The 19,964-nt window shown below is 40.5% G+C and overlaps 1 protein-coding gene across 1 annotated transcript in view; it reads left to right on the forward strand.

The window, feature by feature from the left end:
- The window catches only part of LOC114664602 (hairy/enhancer-of-split related with YRPW motif-like protein), a 45,707-nt gene extending 34,350 nt beyond the window's left edge, over nt 1–11,357 (forward strand). The window contains exons 2-6 of the mRNA XM_028818782.2: nt 4,184–4,283; nt 4,420–4,563; nt 7,467–7,863; nt 9,047–9,168; nt 11,097–11,357. Of these exons, the coding sequence (XP_028674615.2) occupies nt 4,242–4,283; nt 4,420–4,563; nt 7,467–7,863; nt 9,047–9,168; nt 11,097–11,135 (744 nt within the window). The 5' untranslated portion in view covers nt 4,184–4,241 and the 3' untranslated portion in view covers nt 11,136–11,357. The remainder of the gene's footprint in view (nt 1–4,183; nt 4,284–4,419; nt 4,564–7,466; nt 7,864–9,046; nt 9,169–11,096) is intronic.
- The last annotated feature ends 8,607 nt before the right edge of the window (nt 11,358–19,964 follow it).

The raw sequence follows: 19,964 nt of genomic DNA on the forward strand, positions 1-19,964 counted from the left end.
CAATGGTCGAATCTCGGATTCAAGAGCAACAATGCGGATTCCGTGCCGGCCGTGGAACACTGGACCAGCTCTACACTCTGGCCAGGATCCTGGAGGGGGCATGGGAGTTTGCCCAACCAGCCCACATGTGTTTTGTGGATTTGGAGAAGGCATTCGACCATGTCCCTCGAAGCATCCTGTGGGGTGTGCTCCAAGAATACGGGGTACAAGGCTCGTTGTTACGAGCCATCCAGTCCCTGTACAGGAGGAGCAGGAGCTTGGTCCGCATTGCCGGTAATAAGTCAGACTCGTTTCCTGTTGAGGTTGGACTCCGCCAGGGCTGCCCTTTGTCACCGATTCTGTTCATAAGTTATATGGACAGAATTTCTAGGTACAGCCAAGGAGGGGAGGGGGTCTTGTTCGGTGACCTCAGAATCTCGTCTCTGCTATTTGCGGATGACGTGGTTCTGTTGGCTTCATTAGACAGTGACCTCCAGTTCTCACTGGAGCGGTTCGCAGCCGAGTGCGAAGCAGCGGGGATGAGAGTCAGCACCTCTAAATCCGAGGCCATGGTTCTCAGCCAGAAAAGGGTGGAATGCTCTCTCCGGGTTGGGAGCACAGTACTGCCTCAAGTGGAGGAGTTCAAGTATTTCGAGGTCTTGTTCACAAGTGAGGGAAGAATGGAGCGGGAGGTTGACAGACGGATCAGTGCGGCATCCGCAGTAATGCGGGCTCTGCAACGGTCTGTCGTGGTGAAGAGAGAGCTGAGCCAAAAGGCGAGGCTGTCGATTTACCAGTCGATCTACGTTCCTACCCTCACCTATGGCCACGAACTTTGGGTAGTGACTGAAAGAGCAAGATCACGGATACAAGCGGCCGAAATGAGTTTTCTCCGCAGGGTGGCTGGACTTTCCATTAGAGATAGGGTGAGGAGTTCAGTTATCCGGGAGAGACTCGGAGTAGAGTCACTGCTCCTCTGCATTGAGAGGAGTCAGTTGAGGTGGTTCGGGCATCTGTTTAGGATGCCCACTGGATGCCTCCCTGGGGGGGTGTTCCAGGCATGCCCCACTGGGAGAAGGCCACGGGGCAGACCCAGGACACGCTGGAGGGATTATATCTCCCGGCTGGCCCTGGAACGCTTCGGGGTCCTCCCAGAGGAGCTGGAGGAGGTGGCCGGGGAGAGGATGTCTGGGCTTCCCTGCTTAGGCTACTGCCCCCGCGACCTGACCTCGGATAAGCGGTGGATAATGGATGGATGGATGGATGGATTATATTTGTTAGCCTCCAGTCTTTACGAATTTCCCCAGTGTGAAGAAATTTTTGAAAAATACATGCTAGGGATTTATAATTACTTATGTACTCACTCCATAGGCACTAAAGGATAAATGTTATCCAGTCCTAGTGATATGTAAAATGCCATCCTATTTAATCCCAGCAGTATGTGTCCCCCTACAATTTCTAAATAACTAAGTAGCTCCTTAGTAGTCCCTGTTACTTTTTGGAGATTATTGACATCTTCACATGTATAAACTTCAATAAAGTGCAAGTGTAAAGCATTTTCTGTTTCACTGTCTCTATATTCTAGCTCATCATTACCATTCCTATTACTTTTCATCTCTTACTTGACTGTTCTTTTACTGTTAAAATGTTGAAAGAATCTCTTTGAGTCATGTTTCATCTTTTGCCTTTTCTACAATGTGGTATAGTGATGGTGTAAGGATGCTTCCTTGCCACAGGTCCCGGACAACTTGCCTAATGAAAAGAACCTCTGCACCAGAAATGTCTGGTCTTCCAGCAGTAAGCTGAAGGTGTATCAAAGTGAGTTATACAGCAAGACAATGATCCAAAACACAAAAAAAAGTTCATATCAGAATGATTGAGACAAAGGCAAATTGAAGTGGTCTACTTAAAGCTTGGACCTAAACCCAACTGAGATGCTGTGACAGGACTCGTACATAGCAGAGCTCAAAAAGACAGAAAAGTGAAATAAATGCAGTAAGTGAGTTGATCAGGAAAAGAGTGAAGCTGCTCCTGGAATCAGGAATGATACAAACAGATTTAATGGTGAGACAGTGAATCTGGCTTATAGTGATAGGTTATTTTACTACCACTACTGCTCTCAGCCCTGTATGAAGTCAATGTTTATTTCATTATAAAAAACTTGAGTGTCTTTGAGAAATCAATGTCAAATGTAGAAGAAATGTAGTGGACAGAGTACAGTGAAAGTCTTACTTACACATACTAATAAACATGCAACATGTCACCACTCTTGAGTGCCATGATTATTAACTACAATTACACTGTACATTGCAACATCTGTCTTCCTGAGAAAAATGTCAATAAATATTTGTCATGGCAATACACTGTATATTTTGGGCCAGCATTTATCAAAGCGAAACCTTACTTTTCTAAAAAGGCCAATACTATTGTGCACCTGCATAAGTGTGATAGAAATAAGCTAAGGTGAAACAGAATGAAACATGATTTTTTTAGCACATGCTGTTTCACTATTAAGAATATGGTCGAAAGGGAATGTCTGAGGACAGTGTTCATGATGAGACCTTTAGAATGTTAAGGTTTGATGCCAATACATCACAGTGATTTGCAGCAATTTTAGGTCAGTGTTAAATGAATCAACTTTGAATACCTTTATAATATTACCTAATCCCACCACTGGTGCTATCTCCTGTTATACAGTAATGCTGAGACCTGAAACTTTTCACTCTTCATTGAACTTGACTTTGCCAACGATGCTGTAATAATTAATAAAAATAATTCATTACATTTATATAGCGCTTTTCTCAGTACTCAAAGCGCTATCCACACAGGGAGGAACCGGGAAGCGAACCCACAATCTTCCACAGTCTCCTTACTGCAAAGCAGCAGCACTACCACTGTGCCACCTGTGAGGTGATCTTCACAGAGTCAATAGAAGCTCTGATTGGGGTCTCTTGAGAGACTGAGTGAGGAGTCTGAGTGTCTGGGCTTGCTAGTGTCCTGGATAAAAACCAAGATCCAGGCCTTTAATGACCACTTGGGCACAGTCATCAGCAGTGTTTCTGTCTGTGGAGTGTCAACCTTGTCAAGAGGTTTACTTACCTCAGGAGTGACATTCATGCGGTTAGTGGGATTGGTCAATTGATTTATGGAAAGGGGTTTGTGGTGTTCCTGATATCTCTGAAAAAAGAGTCATGGTGCTTCCTGTTTTGCAATATGGTTGCAAGACATGGACGCTATCCAGTGACTTGAGACGAAGACTGGACTCCTTCAGTACTGTGTCTCTTAGGAGAATTCTTGAGTATGGCTTGTTAGACTTTGTGTCAAACAAGAGGTTGCTCATGGATTGATTGTATTGTGAGGGAGTGTCTTTTACTGCACTATGGCCATGTGGTGCGATTCCCCGAGTGTGATCCGGTTCGCAGGATCTTCATTGTGTCCCCAAGTGGCTGGAGCAGGCCAAGGGGACATCCATGTAACACCAGATAGATGGTCATTTCCGGATGGTGAGACTGGACCGCCTGGGGGGTTGCCAACCAGAATCCTGAGCTGTTTCATCATGTGTTGTGTGTGGCAGTGTGCTGTACCAGTACATGCTCCCCAACCTGACTTGACTTGACCTGTAACTCTACATACAAATGCACTGATTAAGAAAAATCTGTTCTTTCCACATATTCCAGTTTAGAGTCAAGTAGGCTGGATTGACAGTTTATTGTAAGGTCCGCTCCTGTATAGTACTCTAACATTTGTATAGTGCCGATTTAGAATTGCCAAATAATGTAAGAAGCACATCTTTGTGGAATGAGGTTCAGAAAATATATTAATTAGATTATTTTATTCATTTTCTTGACCCCCATAGGTCATAAGAAAAGACAAATTCTCCTCAGGGACTAATAAGGTATATCATCTTCATCACCATTATAACAATGATGGTATAGTATACAGTATAACGAACTGAAAGTAGTACGGTGAACAGAGTTGACTCTTAGTCTTCTACATAATACTTTATGTTAAGCTATATATTATTTCCTTAATCTCCTACAGTTTCTCAGAAACTGGTCTCTGAAACAAATATGAAGCGTATACACCTTAATCCAAAGTGAATACCTTGTCAATATGGCGGGTACCTCTACTACCTACAGAAACTTGCTGCCAATCTTTCCTCTGTTTTTTTTTTTCTATGTTCAAAAACTACGCCTGTGAACAGGATGTTAAGCATGGTTACCAAGGAAGTGACGTAATTCAACGGCTGGGTGGGGAATTCAATGGAGCCGCGGGATTTTGTGGATAAAATAATACTTTTACAGGCAAGTGACTTTACTTAACATTTATTTTGTGCGAGAAGCTTGGTTTCTAAGTATCGCGATTGTCAGTAAGCATATATATGACTTCTGCAGTGACTGTTTTCATATGTCAGCTTTACGGACCTTTTGTTTATTTTAGGCGCAGATTAGAGGATTTCTTGTCCGGAGAAAATTTTCGAGTGTTTATGAGGAATATGAACAAATAGTGAGAGAAATCGAGGGCGACCAGTCCCGCCTGGAATGGTGTGGGTTCACCCTGCTGAGGCCCGTTTTCGTGTCTAAGGTAAGGAAACGGATAAATTGTGCCATGGAGAGGTGACAGCATTTTGGAAGTGCCATTCCTGACTTTCAAATCGGCATTGGGTATACTCACTTTGCAGGAAGTACCTATTATGCCGTAACATTTTAATTAATAGTTTATGTAATTTTTATTCTTTCGGTTTGCCCTAGTTTAATCTTACTTAATATCGTTTATTTTTTTCAACACCGTTGTCTTCATTGTGTAATCAGATGATTTACAGTATACTGTAACTTATTTTGCATGACACGGGGTGCAGCCTAAAAGCTCCAGTGCTCTGCTTTTGAATCCTACACCCAACTATTGTCAGGATGTGCACGAGTGAGTTCCGCGATCTGCCTTCGAATAGACTCCAATCCCTGAAAACAGTGGGTTTCAACATCAGTCCTGGGGCGCCCCCATGCCTTCACGATCAGCGCATTGCTCTTACTTTTAAATGGGCTCAATGTTTAGTTTTCTGGCCCACACATTTTTCCCAAGAATTTCGTTAATATTTTACTACCTTGCCACAGCTTAAAATGCCTACATTTTCTGCCGTTTTTATAATGATAACATCTTGTCTGAAGAAGGGGCCAGAGCTGCGTCGAAAGCTTGCATATTGTAATCTTTTAATTAGTCAATAAAATGTGTCATTTTGCTTGACTTCTCATTTCATCCATAATGGATAGCACAGTACAACACCCTAGTACTGCCGTTTTTCTAAAAATCTTTAGCCTTCTTCACTTGTGTTTGCTCCACCAATTTTACTAAAATCCACTGATCAATGCAGAGTGCTGACAAAAGTGCAAAACAGCATTGAATGTTAAAGGAAAGCAATTACTTCCCTGCCACTTTCACGTGTTGGTTTGCAATAAATGTGTTACAAATGAGCTGTCAAGTGAATGCGGCCCTGAAATACTTGGTTTCCTTTAGCATTAAATAAAGAGAGAAAATAAGTATGAATTAAAAAGAAAATGACAAAGTAAACTTTAACATTTCATTTTTTGTGAACAATACAAACATTTCATAATTATTTTGAAAAGAATAAAAAAAGGACAGGTCACTTAACCTACATCCAGCCCTGCAAGCAGGTCCTCCAACATGCATTGAGAACTCAGGGGTTGGTGGCAGGATTGGCACTCCAGCCACTGTGGGGGGGGAAAAAAAAGTCACACTGTTCCACTGCATTTTAACTAGTGTGGTGTCGCCCGGTGCAGGGCTGCACAAGTGGTCCTCATTTGAGATCCTAAGGTGGCTTGTCGTGTGGTGGGTGCGGCAACGCACTCTGCATGCTCCCAACCTCCTCCTCCTCACTTATGATGCACTGATTGAGAAATTGGTTGGAATAAAAATCTGAGCATATGAGGCAACACAAAGCTTTTGAAGCTTCTTCCTGATTGTGCCGGAAAAAGATACAAAGCTTCAAAAATAGTTACAGAAATCTTAGCAGCCACGAACTCGACACAGCCCAAGTACTCCTCACTCTTGATCGCATAACTTACTATCGGACAAGTTCACCAGAACACTAAAAGCACAAGAACACTCTGTGCATTCATTTTGATCGTATGATAGGCATGTTATCATTAATCCTAAAGATATAATTTGCTGGCATTATGAATAATGTACTTGTAGCACTGTACGAAGTGCCAATGGCTTCTCTCTCTTTGCATGGCTCTTCTAGGTAGTGCAGTATGCTTAAAAGGACTGCATTAGTTAGAATTATTTTGAGACTTTGGCAAGCTTGTCATTTTTATCAGTTTACCTGCAGCTGCCATTAAACTACTCATTTGTATGATGGAAAGCCAACTAATAATGCTGGAAACTCATGCCTAGGCTGACGTAGCTTGACAGTGCCATTATTATAGTGATTTAAATAACAGAAATGCATCGGTGCTTAAAGTTGGCAAGCACTGGCGAGATGTTACCATACATTATAAGACACCACTGATTCATAATTATGTGACAACTTTATCACGTTGGGGTTTGTTTTGCTGCGAGTCAGAGTAAAAGATTAAAATTTTTTGATTAGTACTTGAGGAATAATTGCCCCAAGGGACAAAGAGAATCATAACAAGGGTTAAGGTTATGCTTGTGGAACTGGGCACACATACAGTGGGGGAAATAAGTATTTGATCCCTTGGTGAAATTGTAAGTTTGCTCACTTACAAAGAAATGAACAGTCTGTAATTTTTATGGTAGTTTCATTTTAATGAAGGGAGACAGAATATCAACCAATAAAAACATAAAATTTATAAATTGATTTGCATGTCAGTGACAGAAATAAGTATTTGATCCCCTACAACCCAGCCAGAAGTGTGGCTCCCACAGATTGTAATCGCCAATCAGTGAATCAGTCAATCAATTACAGATATTCCGAATTGCCGGTCGTTATGTGTATAGTGCACACCTGTCCACAGAATCAATTTCTTTCATTTCAACCTCTCCACCACCATAGACAAGACCAAAGAGCGGTCAGAGAATGTCAGGGACAAGATTGTAGACCTGTACAAGGCTGGAATGGACTACAAGACCCATCAGCAAGAAGCTTGGTGAGAAGATAACAACTGTTGGTGTGATTTTTCAGAAATGGAAGAAATATAAAATGACCAGGAGTATCTGTAATTGATTGACTGATTTGATTGTAATCACCAATCTTTGGGAGCCAGTATTAAAGGATGGATACACTTCTTTGAATAAGGGAGCTTCATTAAATCCATACAGGCTTTAAGACTGCTGTGTGAAACATCTCATTTCTAGTCACAGGAATTCCCCCAGCATTGATATTTGAAACTTCCTGCCTTACTAGGGCTGTATGGTTAGCATGGTTAAAAATGTTATGCTGTGAATTTGTGAAGACTCGTTAATTTTGTTTTTTTTTGTGTTTCTTTGCCCTAATTCTAATGTATTAGAAATGTGAAAAATCAAAATCTCACAAGCCAGAAGTGAAAGTGAGTGCTGCAGGAATCCAGAATTGTGATGACTATGAGCAGCAACAACAACAACAACAGCAGCAGCAGCAGGAGGAGGATGAAGAGGAGGCAGAGGAGGAGCAAATGATGCCTGAAAGAGAGGACAATATTCACCGATTACCCACCCAATTAGCATCTGAACACTTAGAGGAAGAGAGGCAGGGGCCTGACACCGGGTCTAGTGATGCAGGGGCGCTAAAATCTTCAAGTGAAAGTCCACGCCTGTCTGATTTAACAAGTTCCATGGAAGACGCCAGGGTCTCTCAGAGTTTTACTGATGTGACATCTTTGTGGGACAGTAATGAATCCAAAATGAGCTCAAGTGCAATCCACAGAGGTAAGAAAACTATTTGTATAAAATGGGTTTTTATAGTGATTCAGGGATAGTGACCTTTGCTTGGTTTAACACTTTTCATAAAGAAAAAAGAAAAAAATGTTGATTTTTATTTCACATTGTTCTTATTGCTGTTTTAGTACCTACACACAAACCTAAATTGGACTAAATGTCAATCTTTAGGATGACCTAGGTCATTCCATGGAGGTTCACCAAGACAGAGTACTGCGTGATTAAAAAACAAACTTGAAACTTTCCCCATTCATTGTTATGGTTGATTGATGACCAAAAATAATTCAAATCAATTTTTCCAACCACCCTGCGCCCCACTAGTCCACTTCAAAAATGGTCAGTGTCACCATTTTTAGTATTCAGGAGCCCTTGAATGATGTTAGATATCTCCTGAACCAATAAATGTATTATATTAATCCAAATAAGGTTTATCTCAAAATAAACTGAGGGTTCTTTTATACTTACGTCATTTTCTGAAATCAATCCTATTAGTTTCTTTATAGCCCTTTAAATATTGATGACTGGATGTCGATTTTCTTTTTAAGCATCACCTTAATCTATTGAATTCTTGTATGATTAAAACAAAATTTATTTGCATTCTGACAAAGTAAACATAATCCTGTGGGGAAAAAATGACGTGAAAGATTTTCATTAATTTCAAAATAACTGAATTTTATTACCTATTTTTAATAAAGGGAGCCACAGTAGTTCATAGGTTAGCACTAATGCTTTAAGGATCCAGCATCCTAGATTCGATTCCCACACCCAGTCATTGTTCATATGGAGGTTGCATGTTCTTTAAAGGTTTTCCACTGTTTCCTGTGGGTGCTACAGTTTTCTTTTCACATTCCCAGAGACCTGCAGTTTAATGTTATTAGAGAGTTTAAATTTGTGCCCTGCAATGGACTGGCACACTCTCTAGGACTTGTTTTTGCCTTGCACCCATTGTGACCAGAATAGTTTCCCATGTCTGTTGAATTAAACTAAGCATATCTGGGAATGTCATGTCATTTTTATTATGTTAAATTATCTTGATTTAAAAAGTTGATTTAGTTTACTCTGCACAGTATGTTTAGAAAACAAAATGTAACGTGGGAGAGTGAAAGCACTCTAGTTATGCTTACTGTAAAAATCTTTGTTTACAATTCATGGTAATTCCTTTTTTCACTTTCAGATTCTTTGTGCAGAAGCCTGAACAGCAGCATTCCTAATTCTCTCGAAGGTTTACAACATTACAAAACTAACCTTGCTATGGAGCTCATATGGCTGCAGCAGGCTATAGTAAGTAGAAAAAAGGTAGGTATTGTGAATGACTCTTGTGACCATATACTGAATTAAATTAAAGCATTTGAAATATTTGAGATAAATAAATAAGTGTTGTATACTGTAACTCTCAAAATGCACTTAGGTATTCACTTTATTAAATACACCTACCTAGTATTGGGTCGGACCCCCTTCAGAACAGATGAAATGTTTCATGGCTTGACTTCAGTATAATGCTGGAGGGGTTTTGGTCCATGATGGCTTATTCCTGCAGATTTTTCAGCCACATATTCATACTGCAAACCTCCTGTTCTTTCTCATCCCAAAGGTGCTATATTGAAGTTAGATCTGGGGAATGTGCAGGCCATTGTAGTACACCGAAGTCACTGCCATATCTGTGCAAATAAACTGAGATATGCATGCTTTGTCATATGGCACATTATCCTAATGGAGATAAATATTTCAAAAAGTGTTTGCCTTGGTCGTAAATGGATGGACATGGCTAGCAACAATACTTATATACTCTGCGACATTCACATGACTGAAATTCATAGGTCTAATGTGTGCCAAGAAGATATTCCCCAAACCATTAAACTATCACTGTTTAAGCTATAATCTAACCCTGCCGTCTTCATGCTGCAGCAGAAACTGGGTGTTTTCAGATAAAGCAGTATATTTTCCGATCGTCATTTATCAAGTTTTGGTGATAATGTGTACACTGTAGCCTCATCTTCCAGTTCCTAACTGACAGGGGTGGAATCCTGCATGGTATCTTGCGTTTGAAACCTATCTGCTTCAAGGTCGGATGGACTGTGCGTTATGTGATGCCCTTTTATACACTGGAGTTGTAAAGAGCTGTTGAGTATTTGCAGCCTTTCTGTAAGTCCGGATCAGTCTGTCCATTCTCCACTATAAACTGTAGAGAATGTATTGTGTGAAAATAGATAGACAGATACTTTATTAATCTCCAAGGGGAAATTCACATACTCCAGCAGCAGCATACTGATAAAAACAATATAATTAAAGAGTGATAAAAAATGCAGTACAAGTTAAAAAATGCAAGGTGGAGAGTGTGAGGCAGGTATAACAGTCAATAATCTTGTGTAGTGTTAACGTTTACCCCCCTGGGTGGAACTGAAGAGTCGCATAGTGTGGGGGAGGAACGATCTCCTCAGTCTGTCAGTGGAGCAGGACAGTGACAGTAGTCTGTCGCTGAAGGTGCTCCTCTGTCTGGAGATGACACTGTTTAGTGGATGCAGTGGATTCTCCATCATTGACAGGAGCTTGCTCAGTGCCCATCGCTCTGCCACGGATGTCAAACTGTCCAGCTCCGTGCCTACAATAGAGCCTGCCTTCCTCACCAATTTGCCCAGGCGTGAGGCGTCCCTCTTCTTTATGCTGCTTCCCCAGCACACCACTGCATAGAAGAGGGCGCTCGCCACAAGTGTCTGATAGAATATCTGCAGCATCTTATTGCAGATGTTGAAGGATGCCAGCCTTCTAAGGAAGTATAGTCGGCTTTGTTCTCTCTTGCGGATCAATCAATCAATCTCATGGAGGTAGCTGTTTGTGAGATGGAACCACCACTTTTAGCACCAAGTCCTTACTGTGTCTGTATGGTATATATAATATTTAGCTGTTAGCCAAATGATTGGTTGTTTGAAGGAGCAGGCTATTTGTGTTAACAAGCATGTATACCTAATAATGTGGCCACTGAGTGAATGCTTAAATTCCTCCCATATGATAGTAGTTTATGTGCTGGATATATTTCTTGCTTTTCTTCTAACTAACGACTTTATGAAGGATGTTGTATTGGATTAGGCAGATTTGGGTAATGACTGTGACCTCTTGAAAGATGGTTATAGCATAACATTCTCGGTCCTACTTAATTCAGTTAACATGATTATATGTGTAAGTAACTGGCATGCTGTTTTGTTTTTTTTTTCTCCTGCCCATTACAGTATTTGATGCTTAAGAAATGTTTGGGAAACCTGCAGTAATCGTGCTCTTCATCGCTGGAGGACTGCAATTCATCCAGAATATTTTATTACCGCACTGACACTAAGTAAGGGACTGTGCAAACTTGTCTTCATCAACAATAACATATCAAAATATAGTATATTATTATAAATGTTTGGATATTTATTTTTATTACATTTAATTCAATGGACATTGAGCATTAAAGTTTTTTTTGTAATTAAAATGTTGCTCTAAGTACACAAACCGCACATTTAAATATATGCTTGTAAGGAAAAAAGTTCTATTTTTTTAAAAAAGCAAACTATTTAGAGCAAAAAACAAAACATTAAATTGTAAATGCTTTGTAATAAATTTTGCAATTAAGATACTTGTGTATCATCATTAACATTGACTGAATCCTGTGTTTCTAATTATGAGTCCATTTACATTAAGTGCACAGTGTGTGTGTGCGTGTGCGTGCGCGCGCGCGCGCGCGTGTGTGTGTGTGTGTGTATCTCTCTATTATATAAAAAAAAATCCTGGGATGAGACGAAACTTTTTAGCCTGGTACAAGATGTGACTTTTTCAGAGAGAGAGAGACTTTCATGTCACGCGAGACAAGACTTTGTGCCAAGAGATTTAACCACGCCCGGGGCCGGAAATAAAAGACAAAGAGTAGATGACAAAGTAGAACGTCGTATAGAGGTTCAAAAATGTTGGTGCAATACACATGCAAAACAGGTTAGAGATAATGAAAGTACTAAATTTCGAAAGTCTCAAAAAAATGATAGTAAAGATCGCATTGGCGCAAACAAACTGAAATTATTACACGGTGGAATAGCGGAATAGTGAAAAGAGATCGAATATATTGTTTGGATTTAAACTTTAAGTCGGAGACTTGTCAATCGTCAAATTCATGTTACCATCAGGGAAAAGTAGTGTTTCTTCCCAATGAAGAGGCGTATCTGTGAGAATTAAGATTTGTTGTTTGGTGAAAGTGAAATCCACATACGCGTGTGGCAGAGACTCAAAGTGACTGGCGCGTAGTGCAGGCCCTGGGGGGTTGCCGAGTGAAGCGAGCAGGGGGTGAAGCCCCCTAGCATACGGTGCATCCGGAAAGTATTCACAGCGCATCACTTTTTCCACATTTTGTTATGTTACAGCCTTATTCCTAAATGGATTAAATTCATTTTTTTCCTCAGAATTCTACACATAACACCCCATAATGACAACGTAAAAAAAGTTTACTTGAGATTTTTGCAAATTTATTAAAAATAAAAAAATTGAGAAAGCACATGTACATACGTATTCACAGCCTTTGTCATGAAGCTTAAAATTGAGCTCAGGTGCATCCTGTTTCCCCTGATCATCCTTGAGATGTTTCTGCAGCTTAATTGGAGTCCACCTGTAGTAAATTCAGTTGATTGGACATGATTTGGAAAGGCACACACCTGTCTATATAAGGTCCCACAGTTGACAGTTCATGTCAGAGCACAAACCAAGCATGAAGTCAAAGGAATTGTCTGTAGACCTCTGAGACAGGATTGTCTCGAGGCACAGATCTATGGAAGGTTACAGAAATATTTCTGCTGCTTTGAAGGTCCCAATGAGCACAGTGTCCTCCATCATCCGTAAGTGGAAGAAGTTCGAAACAACCAGGACTCTTCCTAGAGCTGGCCGGCCATCTAAACTGAGCGATCGAGGGAGAAGGGCCTTAGTCAGGGAGGTGACCAAGAACCCGATGGTCACTCTTTCAGAGCTCCAGAGGTCCTGTGTGGAGAGAGGAGAACCTTCCAGAAGGACAACCATCTCTGCAGCAATCCACCAATCAGGCCTGTATGGTAGAGTGGCCAGACGGAAGCCACTCCTTAGTAAAAGGCACATGGCAGCCTGCCTGGAGTTTGCCAAAAGGCACATGAAGAACTCTCAGACCATGAGAAAGAAAATTCTCTGGTCTGATGAGACAGAGATTGAACTCTGGTGTGAATGCCAGGCGTTGCGTTTGGAGGAAACCAGGCACCGCTCATCACCAGGCCAATACCATCCCTACAGTGAAGCATGGTGGTGGCAGCATCATGCTGTGGGGATGTTTTTCAGCGGCAGGAACTGGGAGACTAGTCAGGATAAAGGGAAAGATGACTGCAGCAATGTACAGAGACATCCTGGATGAAAACCTGCTCCAGAGCGCTCCTGACCTCAGACTGGGGCGACAGTTCATCTTTCAGCAGGACAACGACCCTAAGCACACAGCCAAGATATCAAAGGAGTGGCTTCAGGACAACTCTGTGAATGTCGAGTGGCCCAGCCAGAGCCCAGACTTGAATCTGATTGAACATCTCTGGAGAGATCTTAAAATGGCTGTGCACCGACGCTTCCCATCCAACCTGATGGAGCTTGAGAGGTGCTGCAAAGAGGAATGGGCAAAACTGGCCAAGGATAGGTGTGCCAAGTTTGTGGCATCATATTCAAAAAGATTTGAGGCTGTAATTGCTGCCAAAGGTGCATCGACAAAGTATTGAGCAAAGGCTGTGAATACTTATGTACATGGGATTTCTCAGTTTTTTTTTATTTTTTATAAATTTGCAAAAGCCTCAAGTAAACTTTTTTCACGTTGTCATTATGGGGTGTTGTGTGTAGAATTCTGAAGAAAAAAATGAATTTAATCCATTTTGGAATAAGGCTGTAACATAACAAAATGTGGAAAAAACGATGCGCTGTGAATACTTTCTGGATGAACTGTATATAATGTATATACTAAATGTGATTTTAAAATTGTGTTGTAGACTGGTACATGTGTTAGCATTGGTGCATCACAACTCCACAAGTGAGACTGAAACCTGTCCTTGTCACAGGCAGTGTGGGGTTTGCACATACTGCTCATGTCATGTATATACTTTCTTTCTCAAACATGTTAGGTTTACTCCAATGTGCCATGAGTGAATGTGTGTTTGTGTGTGAGTGAGTATACACAATTATGAACTGGTGAATCATTCATAGGTGGTTCCATCCATGCACCTTATGCTGCCAGGAAAGGTTCTGGCTTCTTATGACTCTACATTGGAACAAGCAGATTCAGAAAAATAATGCATGAATTTTACAGTCCAAATATTTATATTGTACAGCCATGTGAAAAAGTAAGTGCACCCCATGAAATGTTTTTCTTTTTTAACTAATGTGGACATGATCAAGATTTGATCTCCATTTAAACAGTACCTGTAGATAAGGGTGATATAATTGAAATAATAATCAATGAGAGTAACACTTTGCAGTAATTTATTCAATGAAAAAATTAACAGATGTGAATTTTTTGTCTGTGAAAAAGAAAAACATCTCAATAGTTATCACTGCCTCACATATGTAATATTAGAATCGGGTACACCAAATATAAATGATTAGAACATTATTAGAACTGATCTTTTATGAATCTGTCTTATTTAAACCTCAGAGATTTAGGTTGGTTTGGTCTTTGTTGCTGAAGTTTTCACTGTGCTTAGATTAAAGGAGCTCCCTGAGGCCTTCAGAAAGAAGGTTATAGATGCCTGTGAGACTGCAAAGGAATTTTAAAAGATCTCCAAACAATTTGAGATCAACCATTCTGCTGTCTGTAAGGTCATATACAAGTGAAGATTTCAAACAACTTGGCGAGGCCAGGCCGACCTAGCAAGTCCATCTCAAAAGCAGAATGCAGGGTGTTGAAGGAAGTTATCTAAGAGCCCCAGAATTTCATCACCAGAACTACAGGTAGCTCTTGCCACTGTTGATAGCCAAGTGCTTGAGTCCACCATTAGAAACAGGTTGCACAAATTCAATCTACATGGGAGGTGTGCCCGGATGACAGATAAGACTAATAATAATAATAATAATAATTCATTACATTTATATAGCGCTTTTCTCAGTAAAGTTTTCCAATGTCCACATAGTCCAATACCAGAACTTCTGTAAAAATGTGTCCTAGCCAAATGAAGCAAAGATAGTCATTTGGCCAGTGTACCAGGAGACTTTTTGAGAAAAAGCCAACATTTGATCATAAGAACCTGATGCCAACAATACAACGTGGTGGTGAAAATGTTATGTTTTGGGGCTCCTTTGCTGCATCAGAACCTGGGCATCTCATCATCATAGAATCCCCTGTAAATTCTCCATTGTACCAGAGGACACTTAAAAATAATGTGAGACCTCCTGTCAGAAGATTGAAGCACAGCTGAAAGTGGGCCTTACTACTTAACAATGACCCTAAACGTACCAGTAAATCCACCAAGGAAATGAAGGGTTCTGCAATGGCTAAGTCTGAACATGGATTTGAATCCCATCAAGAAGCTGTTATGGGTATTTGAAACAGGGTATGCATGGAAGACCCCTCTAAAACATTGCTCAACTGAAAGAATTTTGCATGGAGGAGTGGAAAAAACTTTCTTCTAGTCGGAGACTGCTAGAAAGTTATTGCGAATGTCTACTTGAATGGGTAGTACCTGCTGTTAGTGCCAAGGGTGTTTTTTTCTTTCTCATTGAATAAATTGTTACAAAATCAAATTTCCTTTTTTTTTTTTTTCCAATTATACCACCTTTATCTAAAGGTACTGTTTAAATGAAGACCAAATCTTGATTTGTCCACATATAGTATCAAAAAAAGAAAAATACATTTCGTAGGGTGTGTGAATGATGCCTCGTCATATGCAGACACAGGACACCCAAGTCTAAAAGCACACACGTTTATTTACAGTTCTTTTCAGCACAACACGGTGCACCAATTACTCAGTCCTTATCTCTTTCTTTTCTTCTGCTGCCTCCATTCCTCTCCTCACGAGCTCCGTCCTCTACCTCCCTACTCCAGCTCTTCGAATGGAGTGAGGCGGCCCCTTTTATAATGCTCCAGGTGCTCCCTGATGGCCTTCCAGCAGCACTTCCTGGTGTGGTGGAAGTGCTGCGGTGCAACTCCATAATCCTCCGGGTGCCCCCTGGTGGTGGCCACGGACCTCAACAGGGTTGAGCTTCCCGCCATAGGTGTTCTTACTTTTTCACATGACTATATAATAATTCATTACATTTATATAGCGCTTTTCTCAGTACTCAAAGCGCTATCCACACAGGGAGGAACCGGGAAGCGAACCCACAATCTTCCAGTCTCCTTACTGCAAAGCAGCAGCACTACCACTGTGCCAATATATTCATCCCATCCAGCCCTCCCTACTGTGAATGCTCCCCATGGTTGTTATAATTGTTTAATTTATTGATTTTTAACATAATCTGTCTTAGCTTGTGACTGTGTGCAGCTCACATGTAAAATTATGCGTCAGCTTAACGAGAGGATTGCTGGTCGGTAGCAGCTGCAGGGTGAATAACATTTAAAGAAGCTTAAATTAACATTTAAAGCGCTTTTAAGGAGGTTACTTGTGTTTGGTTTTGGTGGGATAGCAATCACTGGATGGAGAGATAAAGGATGGTGAAGTCAAAGGGCAGCATCGGTAAAGAGGAGCAAGACCTGGGGCTGTGAGAGGTTTCTGGAAAGTGTCTGAAGTGAAGTTCATGTATGTTGCATTACCCCACAAGAGCAAATGAGAATTAAGAGTGGCACAGCTGGAATGAAGCAAAGGCAGTTGAAGATGTGACAGAATCTGAGTGAGGGCAAGTCACCCAGCAGTGACCAGTTGAGGAGGTAGCTTCAGAACTGTGGTGACCGACTGAGGTGGTAGTTTGTGGTGGAAGGGGAGCTCTGTTGACTGACAAGGGTGACAGTTTGTGGTCTGCCTGGTAGATCAGGTTTGCATCCTGAGGTCCTCACGAGGACTGAGTAAAATAGAACGCCAAAGGGTTTACATATTTATTGGCACCCAACTTACTGTTTGATTTAAACTGTATGGATTTTAAATAATTTTTATTCACGTATTTTTGCACATTTTGACACTTTTATTTGTGTGTACTTGATAAGTTCTGCTTTTGCTTTTGAAAAAGTAAGTCTCACTAGTCCTGGTCCATCCCTATCAATGTGCAGGATACAGGAAGATGACCTTGACTGTGGGTCTGGTGCCTCACAGTGGTCCATGGATTCAGTTATTCAACTAGCCGCCCAGTTTATGAATGTGTGATTAAACATTTACCTCTATTCATGATACCACAGCACACTGGGATATACAAAGAAATGGTGTTCATGGTTCCAACTTAGTAAGTGGTTAATGGGAGTTATGGAATCCATTTATACAGAAAAGAGCAATTCCTCGACTCCTTATAAGCGAGAACTTGATAGTTATCAGACAGGTAGTGTAGATAACAGATGAACACTAGCATTTCAGGCAGCAATAACAAGAGGATAAACTTTTAAAAAAACACATCAATATTTGCTTTTTTACTTTAACCAAGGATTATACAAATATAGCTGGGTAATGCCTGGTACTTTGGCTAGTGCTTCCTAACTTAGATTGAGCAGTTACTAAACTATATTCAAAAATGCTACAACATTGCCAAACTCTTTTAATCTAATTTTCTCATAGCCTGTTGGAAAAGCTGCATGGAATACATAAACCAGACCTGAACAGCATGCCAGTTCATCACAGGGCCTACTCATTCACACACGCTTTTGAATTGTTGCCAGGTAATCTGAGACATCCATCTTGAGAGGAAAACTTGACGACATGGAGTAAAAAAAACAAAAAAAAACCTTGCAGATAATGGCCAGATATGGAGTTTGAATCCAGAATGCTACTTCTTAAGCACTGTGCCCACCTTAGGGTGATAGACTTGATGAAAACAAGAGACGTTTTAAGCCACCTTATGAAAAGCATTTTATAAAACAAGGATGGCCAATCTAGGAAATGTGACCTAGTGGCTAGGGTATTGAACTGTAACAATACAGGGTGAGTCAAAATTAACTCTAATGGATTATTTTTACCTCGACTACACCTTTCCACGTCAATGGATAGGTCGTGGTGGAACATTGCCATGGCCTCCACACTCCCCTGATTTGACACCCTGTGATTTCTGGTTATGGGATATGGTGAAGGAGCGTGTGGATAGCAGGAAAGTTCCTGATATCAATGACCTGAAGGACAGAATACGGACTGTGGTATCATCTGTTCCCTGCGAAAAGTGTGTCCGGGTCTTTAAATGGTACTGTTGCCATGTGTGTTTTTGTGTGTTGAACATGATGGCGAACAGGTTGAGACATTCCTGTAAATCATCTTGCACATATGAAGTATGTTTTGTGAATAAATTGTTTCCGCCTATCAAATGTTAACATAATTTTGACTCAACCCGTAAATGCTGATGATTCACCAATTGACTCAAACACACCGTATGAGCTGTGCTGATAGTTGAACAAAATCTAAGTAAATAATTGGAATGTAATCTTGTGGGTTGCCCTAAATAAAGTAATCTACCATCTACCATGTGAACAATAATAATTTGCAATTAGAAATTCTTTTCCAAACCATGCTGTAGCATTCCCCAGAGTTGTACCTTAAAGTAGTCGCATACTGTATTTATGCTATAATTTGCTTAACTTCCCTGACATTAGCCCTGATTGTTTCTTGGGCTTGGAACTCTATGTGAAAATGGTTAACTCGGGGTAACCTGTTTTGATGGCATGTACGGTGTTATGCCAGAATAGAGACAGTATTCTGCTACCATCTTGTGGATGAAATAAATGCTTTTTGTCACAGCCTTCAACCAAAAAACACAATGGCGGGTAAACAAAAAACTGTAAGTCCAGTTTTAGACCAAACTGAAGCATTAGTTGAATCAAGTGATAGTGATGCCAATGTGAATTGGCCAACAGACTTTAATATAGATAGTGAAATTGATGCATACGGCACCGCACGAACAGAGTGATATGCCTAGTGACTTTGGTCGTGTGAAGCTTCAATGTGGTGCAAGTTGCTACGCAGCAAGAAGGCAAAATAATTGTGATCAAGTGGAATGACAAGAAAGACATTAGCCCCCTAAGCACTGTTCACAAAGCAGCAACAGTCAATTGAAATGTGGAAGTCATGAAGTCTGGCGCTGTGGTAGCCTAAAATACCAAAATGGGCGGTATTGATTGGGCAGATTGGGCACTGACATTCACAAATACCTGGAACAATATAAGAAAATTGTGCAAAGAAACACGCTTGTACTGACCTTCTTGAAACATTAAGCTGTGTTTTGGTGACTGTGTTAAAACATATCACACAAAAGATGTATGAAATGTGCATCAGTACAGCTGTGGACACTAAATGTACCTTTCATACTGTAATTATCTTGTTTTGATATTAAGACATTTCAGTTACACATAATGAAATTTTTTGTTGTGTTTTCCAGGGGGTACATAATATTAAGGAGGGTAATAACAACAGCCAAGGCTGCAATTAGGTTGCAGTTGGTAACAGATAACACATTAATGTCACAATTTTCTCTGTGTGGTACACTGGAGGGGACAAGGTCCATAGTGAGTGTTCTACGCCACCCTGTTGGCTGCTTTTCCTATTGTTTCCTTTCATTTTAGTTTACTATGTATGTTTTGGTGTCAACATTCTTTTTTTTCTAGTTTAACTTTATCAGTGTGTAGAGCTGTGGGCATCAACCCTGTTTGCTTTATCTTTGAAATGGTAAGTTTAATCTGTGACATTATTAAGTTCATTAGCAACTAAAGTGAGTAGATATTAGGCTTTTACTGTGCAAATCAGCTTAATTTCTAAAATCAAATATTATGACGTTATTTAAAAACCAATTATCATTATCATTCCTCATTGTTGATAACGGAAATGTTAATATTCTGAGAAAAAGTTTAAACGCTGCACTGTTCCTTGTAGATAAGCAATTACAAATGGAGTGGAAGATCTGTAGTTAATATTTATTGTGTAGGGCCTGAGTTGCCTTGAAAGCTTGCATATTGTAATGTG

This window comes from Erpetoichthys calabaricus, chromosome 14 (assembly GCF_900747795.2).
Source record: "Erpetoichthys calabaricus chromosome 14, fErpCal1.3, whole genome shotgun sequence".
Lineage (NCBI taxonomy): Eukaryota > Metazoa > Chordata > Cladistia > Polypteriformes > Polypteridae > Erpetoichthys > Erpetoichthys calabaricus.